This window comes from Pistacia vera, unplaced genomic scaffold (assembly GCF_008641045.1).
Source record: "Pistacia vera cultivar Batoury unplaced genomic scaffold, PisVer_v2 Contig845, whole genome shotgun sequence".
In the NCBI taxonomy this organism is placed as follows: Eukaryota; Viridiplantae; Streptophyta; class Magnoliopsida; order Sapindales; family Anacardiaceae; genus Pistacia; species Pistacia vera.
The window spans coordinates 346,267-359,823 of NW_022196718.1; the positions used below are offsets into that span (position 1 = coordinate 346,267).

At 39.9% G+C, this 13,557-nt stretch overlaps 1 protein-coding gene across 1 annotated transcript; it reads right to left on the reverse strand.

Annotated features, from left to right (window-relative positions):
• Positions 1 to 10,950: 10,950 nt before the first annotated feature.
• On the reverse strand, positions 10,951 to 13,557 carry LOC116118456 (cytosolic sulfotransferase 15-like). Its single transcript, XM_031404447.1, has 2 exons — positions 13,477 to 13,557; positions 10,951 to 12,104 (listed from the first exon to the last, which is right to left on the reverse strand). The coding sequence occupies exons 1-2, from the start codon at positions 13,555 to 13,557 to the stop codon at positions 11,169 to 11,171; spliced, it is 1,017 nt and encodes a 338-aa protein (XP_031260307.1). The 3' UTR covers positions 10,951 to 11,168.

The following is a 13,557-nucleotide window of genomic DNA, read 5'->3' on the forward strand; positions in this document are numbered from 1 at the left end:
TGTACTCTTTGTCTGATGCATACATCTGGATTTGATTATATCCCGAGTAGGCATCCATAAAGCTCAGCAGCTCATGCCCAGAAGTGGCATCAGTGAGCTGGTCGATCCTTGGTAAGGGAAAGCTATCCTTCAGACAGGCTTTATTGAGGTCGGTGAAGTCGATGCAGGTCCGCTATTTGCCATTTGGTTTCTTTACCAAGACTGGGTTGGCAACCCAACTCGGGTAAAATGCCTCTCAAATAGACCCACTCAAGAGGAGCTTATCCACCTCACTTTTCAGGGTGGCATAACATTCAGGTTCCATTGCTCTTCTTTTCTGGCAGACTGGCTTGATTGCACTGTCAATGTTTAGAGCATGACATATTATGTTCGGGATGATCTCGACCATATCGGCATGAATCCATGCAAAAACATCGACATTTTCTCTAAGGAAGCTCGTCAGGTTTTCGGCGAGCTGGGGTTTAAGATTACTCCCAATTCTTAATACTCTGGTCGACTCACTTTCATCGACTAATACCTCAGATAGGTCCTCAACTGGCCCGCTGTGAAGGCACTCCTGGATGCGAGGATACATTTTATCCTCTGTTGATTTCCATGGCATGCTCGGGGGCGCCCGTTGGCTTTCCCTTTCCCTTGTATGCCATATGGACTGCCCTTATGTAGCAGTCGCGAGATTCACATTAGGATCCTTACACCTCCCTGATCCTTATCGGGGAGGGAAACTTTATCTTTAGATGGTAGATAGAGATGACAGCCTTGAAATTCTGTAGTAGAGGTCATCCTAGAATGCCATTGAAGGCAGACGGACAGTCTACTACCAAGAACTTCGTCACTTTGGTCACTTCGTTGGTTTCACCCAACGTGACAGGGAGTGCAATCGTTCCCTTAGGAATTAGGTAATTCCTAGTAAAACTGTAGAGGAGGAAGGAGGCAAGCTTCAGGTCTGCCTCATCTAGTTGCATTCTTTCGAAGGCTTGCTGAAACAGGATATTCATGGCACTTCCATTGTCGGCCAACATTCTGTAGACTTCATACCAGCTTATTTCAGGCGCGATGACAAGTGCATCATCATGGGGGAGATGCAGTCATATTGTGTCTTTTTCAAAGAAGGTAATTTCTTCTTCCCTGCGAATCTTAGTAGTCGCGACGCGGTGCTTATTACACTCAAGGGGTCATGGCGAGCTTCCCGGGCATACCTTTCCTGAGCACCTCGAGAGTTTCCTACGAGGTGTGGCCCCCTGAAAATGATCCCTACACAATAGAGCCTCTTGTGACCCCGACGCTTCTTCCTTTGTTTCTCTTGGTCTTTTTCTTGAACGGGAGTCGGACCGTCAACATACTCCTTGGAGTGCCCCTGTTTGATGATGTCTTTAATTGCTTACTTAAGAGCCTGACACTCATCAGTGTGATGCCCATTGTCCCGATGATAAGGGTAGTACTGCTGTTCCTCACTGAGGGGGGATTTTTCATGGCCTCTGGCTATCTGGGTACGCTGGCCTGCTTTGATTTATCTAGAATTGCCGATACCGAGGCATTTAAAGGAGTGTACTAATTCTTGTCGTAATCTCGATGAGGAATTAGAGCGTAAGACTTTTTAGGCTCAGATTGCTGCTTCTTCCCTTTTCGCTGATCGTCATTAGCCCAACCGCGATCAGCTCTTCTACGATTCTCCCCCCGGTAGAGAACACTGGTTGACAGACCGGGGTTGTGGCGATTGAGGGCAGCCACAAAATTTTCTATTCAGAGATACTTCTCAGTGAGGTTGTAGAAACGAATAAGAGAAACATCTAAGAAAAACATCGTCCTTTGACTGTAGCTTTTTCCATAAGTCAGTTTACGGGTGAACTCCTATGATAATAAGGGTCTGAACGGACTCTTCAGGGGTGTGAGCCAATTTGTGGAGTTCGTAGTGAAACTTGTCTATATAAGATTGGAGGGACTCATCCCTTTCCTACTATATATTGCTCAGATAGCTCAACGGTATTGAGAACTTCCTGTTTTCTTGGAAGTGCCTTAAGAATAACGAGCTCATTTGTTGCCATGAGCTTATTGATCTTGCGGGGAGTGACTTGAACCAGCGCTTGACATGGGTGATTAATGTCATTACTAAGTAGCAACATTTGACCAAGTTGGAGACTTGGTGAAGTACCATAAGGTCATTGAACTCATAGAGGTGGTCCTATAGATCAAAATTTCTGTCGAATGCCTGCATGTCAGGCATCCTAAATCTCCATGGGAGAGGATCACCTAGTACTACTAGAGAGAAAGAGGACGCCTCAATGACCTTATCCTGTTCGTTCTACTGAGCCTTGGGCTAATCCAATTGTCATTGTAGCTCCTCAATCTAAGATAGTGAGGCTATCGGGGGGTTACTCTCCGCAACGTGGGTTCGACCCTCACAGTTGTGATTGAGGAAGGATTGAAGGTCGGACCCTTTCGCTGCCCAGTCGGAAGCTCCAGCATGCCTTTAGACACGCTGGCTAGAGTCGTGTGAGGGTAGCAAATGGCTTGGGGAATTTTCCTAACCCCTGCAGTGGTTAGAACCAACCTGCGGGCGGTGGGGATTCCCCTAATGGCAATTGTCAAGACTGTTGTTTTGATGGGGCTGGGAATCCCCTTGGCCTACACTTTTACGGGTGTGCCCATATGACCTGGCGTGGGACGGCTCAAGCTGTGACATGTCAACAAGTCGCAACGCCATTGGTATTCTACCTGCTGCGTAACTGGTGTTCGCTAACCCCTCGAGCCTCCTGGTCCATTGCTCGCCACTTGTTTCCCCTTACTTTTATGAGCTGCAATGCACATGATTCAGGCCTTTGCCTTTTCCATGCTTTCACATGACCTCCAGGCATTTTTGGCAGTGGCACTGCCTCGTTAGACTCTGGTGGCACAACCTGGTCCAAACGGTCCAGCCTCTGGCTAACTGTTTGGAGAGTATTATTGAACCTCTCCCGACAATTCATCACGACTGGGTCGAGTTGTGAGCTTGGAGGAATATCCGCCATGATACTCTGCTGGACTGGCGGCACCTCAGGGGAAATCTTATTCCGTACCTGGGGGATTTCCACATTGTCGATGTTGGTTCGTTCAGTTTCGAAACCACGAGCCATTAGCTAGTGGACAGGATCAGTCAAAGGTTTCTGATGAAGAGTAGATACTAAATCACGCCCTCCTTCTAGAGCCAAACTATTGATGCTTGATTTTGACACCAACTATTTTCACGTGTGAAGTGCTAAGCGAACTTAGAAATCAAACGTGATATGAAAGTGCAAAATGTGAAATAGAGCAGGTAACAATTTTTAAAGTGGTTCGGATGCTCTAAGGCGAATCTTACATCCACTGTGATTATATTAATGGTTGGTTACAATCAGGTCATACTCGACGAGCAGAATTACAATAGAGAAAATAAATGTGAAGAGAGGGAAAGAAAGTGTATGTGTTTAAATGGTAGATGAGTCAATCCTGTAAAATGGAGGAGAGCCTTCTATTTATAGTTGGAGGATTCAAGTTGGTAATTATGATCCTGTGTGCGAGCAGGTGTGGTACAATTCCTAACCCGCTTCCCATTAGTTGTCTGCATGAGAGATGTCTTTAAATCTCGTACAGCTTCAGTAGGTGGACAATTCCCAACCACTCATAGGCCTAGTGTTCACCTGCCTCACTGAGAATGGCCTTAACCCTCTTGTCCTTGCGGGACGTGGCTGCATCCAGACAGTAGAAAACCTTCCTAAATTCGGATTGGTTTCTGCTAACGTATGCTTATGCCAGCCCTAGTTCTTGGGCATAACACATATTTTGTGAAAGCAAGGAAGAATCCACCAAAATTGTGTGATTATAATGCAATATTAGTGATGACTATGCATGATATATCTCTTACATATCAAATAAACGATCTACAATTTAATAAGATATCAAATATTTATTCAGGTAAATTTATTTTTTGTATGAACAAAATATTGAATAAAATGTCATTCATATACTTTACAACTTACTAAATGAACGATTTATTGAGAAGTCATAGCTAGGAAAAATAAGGCAGAATTTCATATAATTATGTTGATACATGATTTTGACACCAACGAACTATGCACATGCAAACTGCTATGAGTTTACACGTGAAGTGATTGTCGTGAGTGTTTATGGTGCAGGGATACTATATGTTTGAAAAAAAAAAAAAAAAAAAGGTAAATAAAAGGTTNATTTCAATATTGTCTCACCTCTCTCGTTTACAATGAAGTAATTTGCCGTAGGATTGCTATATCTCATTACAAGAGAAAAGTGTGTTTATATACCAGGTTTAAAAGATTAAAACCTAGTATTATAAGGATTCCTATTCCTAAGCCCAAACCAAATAAGGAATTAATAACTTAAAGAATGCTTAGACCTAAAAAAAAAAAAAGCAAGCAACGACCCTACATTAAGATTAAGGAGTTTGAAAAGGCCTTCGACTCAAAGGAGAAGGGAGCACGGATGTTATATCCTTGTGCGGGGCAATAAAATAAGTCCTTGCTTTCGTGGTCGATCGAACTTAGCTATTGAAGCCCTGCCTGTACCCACCAGGCTAGGGATGGTTCCCTGCATTGGACACCGGCCGTCACTCCATTCCCCAATAGTTGCTTTGTTAACGTGGAAAAAACCTAAAACCGCCTACAAGCTCAGGGGCGCTGCCTTCGTGACCTTGCCCGCACACTAGGGAGTGGGACCCTTGAATGCGTCTACGTGGCCTATTAATACTGAAGTAGTCGCCAAACCCTAACATTAACCCCCTTTTTGAGGAGGAGAGCTACCTATTTATAGGTTTTCTAGCCTAATGTCACTAGGGTTTTTGCAAGTGGTAAGATCTTCCTTCATCATGATTTGTGAATATCTTTCATCTCTATCCTCAAATTTAATGAAGTTGAGACAGGTGTGTGTAGTTGTGTGCATAATAGTAGACAGTAGATGGCCGACCGAGGAGTGGAAACCAATGCAACGATGACAAGCCCGGACGCTGACTTGACAATAAAATATATGTATCCAATTCAAAAACTATGGAGCACAGATTCCGGGTGATGAAGCCTACAACGAATACTGCTTTTTAAGTGTAAAAGGGATTTTTTTTTTTTTTTTAACAAAAATAATTGGGTTAAATACAAAATTCTACATTCTGATTTTTGAACAGAACTTTGCCTTGGTAATTGACAAGTTTTTTTCTTTAAACCAGGGGAAAAACTCCTTGGTTAGAATTATAATTAGCTTGTCTTATATACATAACAATTTACCATTGACAGTTTATTACCAAATAATAATTCCCACTGGTTTTACTCTTCAAAATTTTTATTTCAGCTAACTTAATTTGCACGAGAATACACAAAAAGACATATGGCTAATTGCCTCATACCAATGGAATTAAAAGACCCAGAACTTTATTATGGAAATCTCGTCTTCGATTCTTCCTCAAAGAGTTGTCGGGCAAGTAATTTTTTGGAAAAAGATACAGCTTGGTGGTATGAATTGGTAAATTAATTTGGTACAGTCTCTTGTGTTTGAGTCTCCATAACTGTTAATAAGGATGACCTTTAAAGCTTTTATTCAGTCAATAGTTTTAAAGTCTCGAAAAAATAGTTAAGATATGCATAAACTGACCCGAAAACCCTTGATCATTAGAAAAAAAAAAAAAAAAATTGGTAAATTGATGAGGAATGAGAGATGGCAACACTTCTAAAGTACGTACATGATACTTAAGTTGCGTATGATCGTTTGAGTTATGACATTTCTTTTTACAATAATGCACCTAACCAGGCAATTAATTAATAATATCTTTAACCATATTATAATAAATCTATCATTATTCCAAAAGATATTTGTCGTTTCAAAAGATCTCAAAATCTAATGTCCTAGTTATTAAATCAATGCTCGACAAGTAATAGGCAATATAGTAAATCAGAAGCATTTTTATTTTATTTTTTATAATGCTACATACAGTTGGATTTTGATAATTGATTTGACAAATTAATTCACCTATCCCATCATCTCATAATAAAGGAGATATTGTTAATACCATATAGATCTGATACAAATTTAATATCCTAACTTTATTCGTTATTCGTTTTTTACTTGACCAAATATGGAATGCCTTTGATTGATTTCCCTAAATCTCTGTTAGCTAAAATTAAGTAGTAATTAGAGTTTCAATCAATCAATTTAATTCAAGTGATTGATTAAACAATTACAAAGATCTTTTATAGTCATTACTTTCCTTTTCTTACATTTACAAAGATTTATAAATTGGCTAATTGTACAGGCTTTCAATATATTGGATATTCAAATTTATTATCTCTTTCTCTTTTCTTGGGCATACTCTGGTAGTGTCATTGTCTTGAACTGCTTCTCTTTGTAATACTCTTGGTCTTTGTCTCGATTCCTTACATGGTATCATAGCACAACTAACAGCTTCCGCTTGCCTTTCAACTTAGCTTCTTTCTCTTTGTCCCTGCAAATAATCAAAAAACACCATTAACCTTCAGCATGGAACTCAACCCAAATACAGCTACAACAAACCCAAACGGCCCAACTAACAACCAAATCACCACAGACAACCCACACAGCTCCGGCCCAAACAACCAATCTCTACCTACTACAACTTAAGCCCAAACAATTCAAAACAGGCCTGACCCAACCCGTTATCCATATGGAATGCCGGGTTACAACCCGGAATCTTTTACCCATTCAAGGCCTGACACAGCCTCTCTTGGAATGTCGGGTTACAACCCAGAATCTTTTACCCATTCAAGGCCTGACCCAGCCTCTCTTGGAATATCGGGTTACAACCCGGATTCTATTACAGCATCGGGTTCGAATCCAAATCCCTACTTGCACCTTTTTCGAATCATTTCAGTCGCCGGGAACAATCGCCCTGAACCAGGCGATGTTCCCTTCTCACCGGTCTCCGATGGACTTGAATTAGTCCTCATCAAACAAACCCTCACCGGATCTGACAACTATGCCTCCTGGTCTCGCGATTTCTAGCAAGCCCTCTTCACCAAAGACAAAGATCCATTTCTTGATGGGGCTTTTCAACCACTGCCGCAACCTCATCTTCAACACCACTAGAATCGTTGCAATATGCTGGTCTGCTCATGGATCAGCAATTGCCTTTCGTCAGAGGTTGCAGCTGGGCTCCCACCAACAGAAATGGCTGTCGAAATCTAGGCTAACATCAAGGAGATGTATGGGAAGCTCGATCTTGCCAAAATTTTCACTCTCTGGCAACGTCTCATCGAACTCAAGCAAGGGAACAACTCGGTCACCAGTTATTTCAATCGGCTCTCTGTCGTTTAGAATGAGTTAGACGCTGCCGAAGAAACGCTTGAGGGGCCACCAGAAACACTCAATCAATACCACATAATGCGAGATCGTGACTGATTGTTGCATTTTTTTCTTGGATTAAATGACAATTTTCTCTCTTTCAGGACACAGGTACTGGCTGCATCTCCACCACCTTCTCTCTGCCAAAGTTTTCAACTAGCGATGCAAGATGAAAGCCAATGCCAGTTGAACTATGACAGAACATCACCGGATTCAATGGTGCTGGCAGGGTTGAGAGAAAATGGGGATTCACAGCGGCTAGGGCACAATGAAGGTGAAAAACCTTCTCTTATATATGATGAGATGAAAGGCTCAAATTCAATCTTGAGATCTGACGACTAGAAACTCATCGCGTTTTTAAACGCATCTCACGGTTCCAATTGTGTCGTGTCACGCAATGGGTCAAACAGGTCAACTTCTTGGTCAACCGGGTCAACTGGATTTGAAAATGGGTCAAACGGGTCTAGATCTGGGTTAAATGGGTCGGGAAATTCAAGATCCAATAAAAATCGATTATATTGTGATTATTGCAAAAGAAGAAATCATGATCAAGGCCATTGTTGGATATTACATGGTCATCCGGATTCCAACAACAAAGAGAGAAATGGTCATTATTCTTCTTTCCAAGTTTCTCTTGGAAATCAGTAAGCACCTACTCTCAACCCGGAACAATATAATCAATAGCTCCAATTACTAAACAATGCCCCGACTGCTCCCACCGCATCTTATGCATGTACCTCTTATTGTTTTAATGTACTCACAACTGATATGTAGATTATTGATTCAGGGGCTAGTGATCACATCATTTGTCACCCAAATTTTTTTACCACAATTTCCACTACCTCATCCACTTCCGTTCGTATGCCGAACGGAAATATCACCCCATCTACTCATATAGGAACTATCCACTTATCTGCCACTTTATCACTTAAAAATGTGTTATGTGTTCCTGCATTTCATTTTAATCTTATCTCAGTATCCAAAATATGTGAAGACAATAGTTGCACTGTAGAGTTTTGTCCTAACACATGTAAATTTCAAGACCCTTCGATTGGGAAACTGATGGGCTTGGGTAAAGTCAATAGAGTTCTATACTACTGGGCACCTGTTGAGTCTCCTAAAAGTTTTCCTACTTGTAGTCAAAATAAAATTTCCCATTGTAATACGATGATTAATAAAAATTCCTTTATTCTTCATCAACGATTAGGTCAGAGGGCAACTATCCCTCACCCTCAATGTCCTATACGTCCATTGGCTAAACAAGCCCGCATTACCTTTCCACATAGCACTTTCACTACAACCTAACCTTTTGCTTTAATCCATCTTGATATTTGGGGGCCTTATCACACCCCAAATCATGATGGATCTAGATTTTTCCACACCATTATCGATGACTTTTCCCGGGGTACATGGACATTCCTCATGCAATCCAAATCTCAAACACTTACTCACATTGAGAATTTCCTATCCATGGTCACCACCCAGTTTCGTACTTCTATACAAAGAGTTAGAACCAACAATGCTAAGGAGTTCTTTAATTATAATTGTTCATCTCTATTTTTATTTCTTGACATTCTGCATGAAAGCTCTTGCACATATACACCACAACAAAATGGGGTTGTCGAAAGAAAACACCATCATCTACTTGAAGTAGCCTGTGCCCTCAAACACCAAGCCCACATACCTGTTTCTTTTTGGGGCGATTGTGTGATCATAGCCACATACCTAGTCAATCACATGCCAACCAGAGTTCTTCATGGTAAGACTCCTTATGAGATGCCGTTCAAGAAGCTACCAGCTCTTAACCACCTTCGAGTTTTTGGTTGCATTTGTTATGCTGCCACCGTTGGCTCCCATGACAAGTTTGGTACCCGGGCCACCCATTGTATATTTATGGGATATCCTATGCTTCATAAAGGTTACAGGCTATATGATCCAGTTGAAAACATGTTCCTGATCTCCAGAGATGTTGTGTTTCATGAAGACACTTTTCCATTTGCCAGAGATACCATTACTACATCTACATCACCCAGTCTACTTCCTGAAGATACTATCCAACAGGATCCTCTATTTTATATGATACCGGATCCTCTGGTTCCTCAGCCTGACTACATCACCAATGATTTTGATACAGCAGCCACTAATAATCCTTAAGAAGAAACACCTATTCAGATTCCTACCACTGGTTCCTCACCCGGATCCCCTATTCCAATTGTTTCCACACAGGATCCACTGTTCCAGTTCTAATTATTCCCACACGCCACAGTACTCGACAGACTTAGCCTCTAATCTGGACAGAAGATTATGAATGTCCTACTGTTTCCAATTCCCCAGGTACATTATATCATACCTCCAATTATGTGAGTTATGGACGTCTCTCTCCTGTACACATAGCCTATATCAGTCACATCTCCACCGATCGAGAACACACTAGTTACTCAGATGTTGTTCAATACTCTCACTAGCATCAATCAATGGCTGATGAACTTACTGCTCTGACTTAGAATCATACTTGGGATCTAGTGACTCGTCCCTCTCACAGAAAACCCATTGGTTGTAAATGGGTTTACAAAATCAAGCTCCGTGCTGATGGATCCATCGACCGTTACAAAGCTCGATTAGTAGCTAAAGGCTTCACTCAGTGTGAGGGCTTTGATTATCAAGAGACATTCTCACCAGTAGCCAAACATGTCATTGTTCGTACTTTCCTTATAGTGGCCTCCGTTCATGATTGGTCTCTCCATCAAATGGATGTTAGCAATGCTTTCCTTCATGGTGATCTTCATGAAGAAATTTATATGGATCTTCCTCCTAACATTCGCAGAAAGGGGGAGAATACAGTATGTCATCTGCGAAAATCCCTCTATGGCCTCAAACAAGCATCCCGACAATGGAATGAGAAATTCAGCAAAGCTCTCATTGGCATAGGATTTGTTCAGTCCAAAAATGACTATGCATTATTCACCTGACACAAAGGTAAAACTTTATTGCTCTAATCATCTATGTAGATGACATTCTTATTATAAGAAATGATGACATAGGCATCAAATCCTTGAAAGAGCATCTCAACAGACAATTCCGAATAAAAGATCTAGGAGAACCAAAATATTTCCTAGGAATCGAAATTGCACAATCCCCGGCAGGAATATCTCTCAGCCAACGGAAGTATGTCTTGGAATTGATTTCTGATTATGGGTTATCGAGATGCAAGCCAAGTTTTATTCCAGTATAACAAAACACGAAATTGACTACTCAGGAATACGACAATGAGAAATCATCTACTAAAGTTGATCCACCTTTGGAAGACCCCACAAATTATAAAAGACTTGTTGGGCGATTAATCTACCTCACCATGACTCACCCAGACATCAGTTATGGGGTCCACATCCTTAGTCACTTCATGCATAAGCCTAAACAATCTCACATGGATGCTGCGATAAAGGTTCTGAAATACTTAAAAGGATGTCTTGGCTTAGGTCTTCTCCTTCCTCGAGACAAAGGTTTGGATATCATAGCTCATTGTGACTCAAACTCGGCCACATGTCCAATGACAAGAAAATCACTTATAGGTTTCTACATCAAGCTAGGGGGAGCTCTTATTTCTTGGAAAAAAAAAAAAAGAAACAATCAACTGTATCCCTTTCTTCAGCAGAGGCAGAATACAAAGCCATGGCAAAGACAACATGTGAGATTGTTTGGATTCTGGGATATGGGATTAACTGAAGGAAAATTTATAAATAAACTACTTCGATCATGCAAATACATAAAGAAGATTGATAATCAAACATCACTAAACAATACTATATATCCTTTTACAACATCTATGGTTTTTTGAATGTGAAACCAGATCCACCCAATTTCTCTTCTAGTATCTTGTCCAGGCGCTCTGACATTGAGGAGTTTAAATAATTTGTATGATCTCCCACCAACCCTTTCCTAAAGAAGACTTTAGTTTTAATCCCGTCATTGAGTCTACCATTTTTATTCACTTCTAATTTTTTCATGTTATCGAAACTGCAGAATTTTGATATTTCTTCAATCACATTTCGACTTTCTTCTTCTTTAGAGAAAGGACATCCTAAGAAATCTGCTAGTTTCTTAACATAAAAGTTGATGCCAACTTTCAGATCTTCATATTTCAAGAACAATATTTTATGTGGTTTCTCTGCGCTGGCCTTCCAATACCCCAACACATGATCCCAAATGGGGCCAAAAGCTTGGATTCCATTACATATCATCTCGAAAGCTTCGTCTAATGAAATCGGCTCCTTGGTTTGCTCTCGAAGTTCGAGTAGGAAATGCCAATTGGAGATGAACTGGTCCAAGGGATTCCTACATACATAAACAATACGACAATTAGAATTAACAATGGAAACCGGAAGTGAAGCATATGGGATATGAGTTGCGAAAATCCTTGGCGTAGGAAATTCCTCAAGAGTAGGGGTTTGATTGTGCGTTGAATGCTGAATCTGATTTACAGGTAACAGATCATGAGGGGATGTAGTCAGCAAAGGACTATCTTTTAATTCATAGCGAAATCGATTGACGATTGTAAAGGTGAGGGCCTTTAGCCAAGTGGTGCCAGATTTGGGAAAGGACGTTAATATTATGTCTGTATCTTGTGCTTGGAAGCGCCTCTGAAAAGAGATCGTGCCATGAATGTGCCTAGATGGACACCAAAACCCTTGGTATTGATAGAGGTAAGAACCATCCCAATTTTTCTCTGTTGGAAGGTTTAAGACAAAGTTCTTCAATCTCTTTGCTTAGGTCTTCTTCTCCAGGTCTAGGCGCCTGGGAGCTTTCAGCGTTTTTCTCCATGGAAATTTTGGTTTATGTAAGAAAGGAAAACTGTTACAAGAGCGAATGACTGTACGCAGCACTTTAAGTTATATATATATATATATAACAAGGTAGCATGAATAATGAATGTGAAAGATGAAGAGATATATGTTTGTAACAGCATCTTAATTAAATAGTTTTACAATTATCCATTATTGTTCATAAAAGACAAGATAGTTGTTGGTCTGAACTTCAAGAAAATTTATCAATTATTATTCATGAAAAACAATTATATTATGATTTATCATATGCTTTGAGCTTATAGTATATTCAATAAATCCCGAGAATAATTGAAGTGTACAATCAAACTGACACAGACATCTTGATTAAAAAAAAAACGAGACAGCTTGTCAGCTACTTCAATTGATTATTACGGTTCATCTTTTAATTCCAAGACCACACAGGTTAAAAGACTTGTTGCAACGTTCATTTTTATTTCTTTTTCTTTTTCTTTTTTTAATAAATTACTTTTAACTTTATCTTTCACCTTCTGCCATCTACCTCTAGCATTTACACATAGTTGTCGTCATCACCGTTGTTCTGTTTCTGTAATTCTAGATTTGCTCCCTGATTGTTTGTTTCTTTCACATTTACCTTTCATAAACTAAAAGATAAGGGAAAGATAAAGAGTGTTGAAATTGTTGTTCTATTGTTGCCATATTTATTTAGTTTTCTTTCTCTGAAACATATATATACATGGAAAATTAAATATCATTGATGAGCATAAATTTAATCATCTCATCATCCTTGCGGAACATCAAATAATCAAATACATATAGCTATGAAAAATGAACTCTGTCGTAATATATTTACCATCAATTATTGTAACTTTCCCAGGAGTAAAGTTTAAGATCAAAGGCATTCGTGGACCTAGGTGTTTCTCGGTCTTTAACTATCCACAATTAAATACCATGTAGCTGTCTTCAACTTTGGTCACATCCATTATTGTATTAATTTGTTGTCTTTACCTACAACTATCCACAATGTATGTGAAAAGAAGTGAAAGATGAGCATATCTGTAAGGGCCTGCTTAGTTAGGGTGAATGTTACGTAACTCTAGTAATGTATTTTATATTATTGATATTATCACGTTTGGTTGTCAAGTAATATAAGATTTTGGTAATCCTTTAAAATCAATAGTAATTACTGTTAGTTATATAGATGATAATCTGGATATCATTATTTTCTTAGGTATTTTAAAATAACTTGGTAATCTTAATTTTGTTGTAAGGTTACTTCTAACAAATAAAACTTCAGGACATTATTACCCTTATTCTTAAAACAATTTACCCATAACACCCCAACCACCTTTCGACGACTACCAACCACCTTTCGACAACTACCGACCACCGAGTCCACTGTCGTCGCCAT

Excerpts from the sequence above, each read along its gene's own strand:
- LOC116118456 (XM_031404447.1), bottom strand. The coding sequence starts at position 13,557 with ATGGCGACGACAGTGGACTCGGTGGTCGGTAGTTGTCGAAAGGTGGTT. Across the intron at positions 12,105-13,476 it reads AGGTGGTTGGGGTGTTATGG|AGATTGAAGAACTTTGTCTT; the intron begins GTAAATTGTTTT and ends ACCTAAGCAAAG.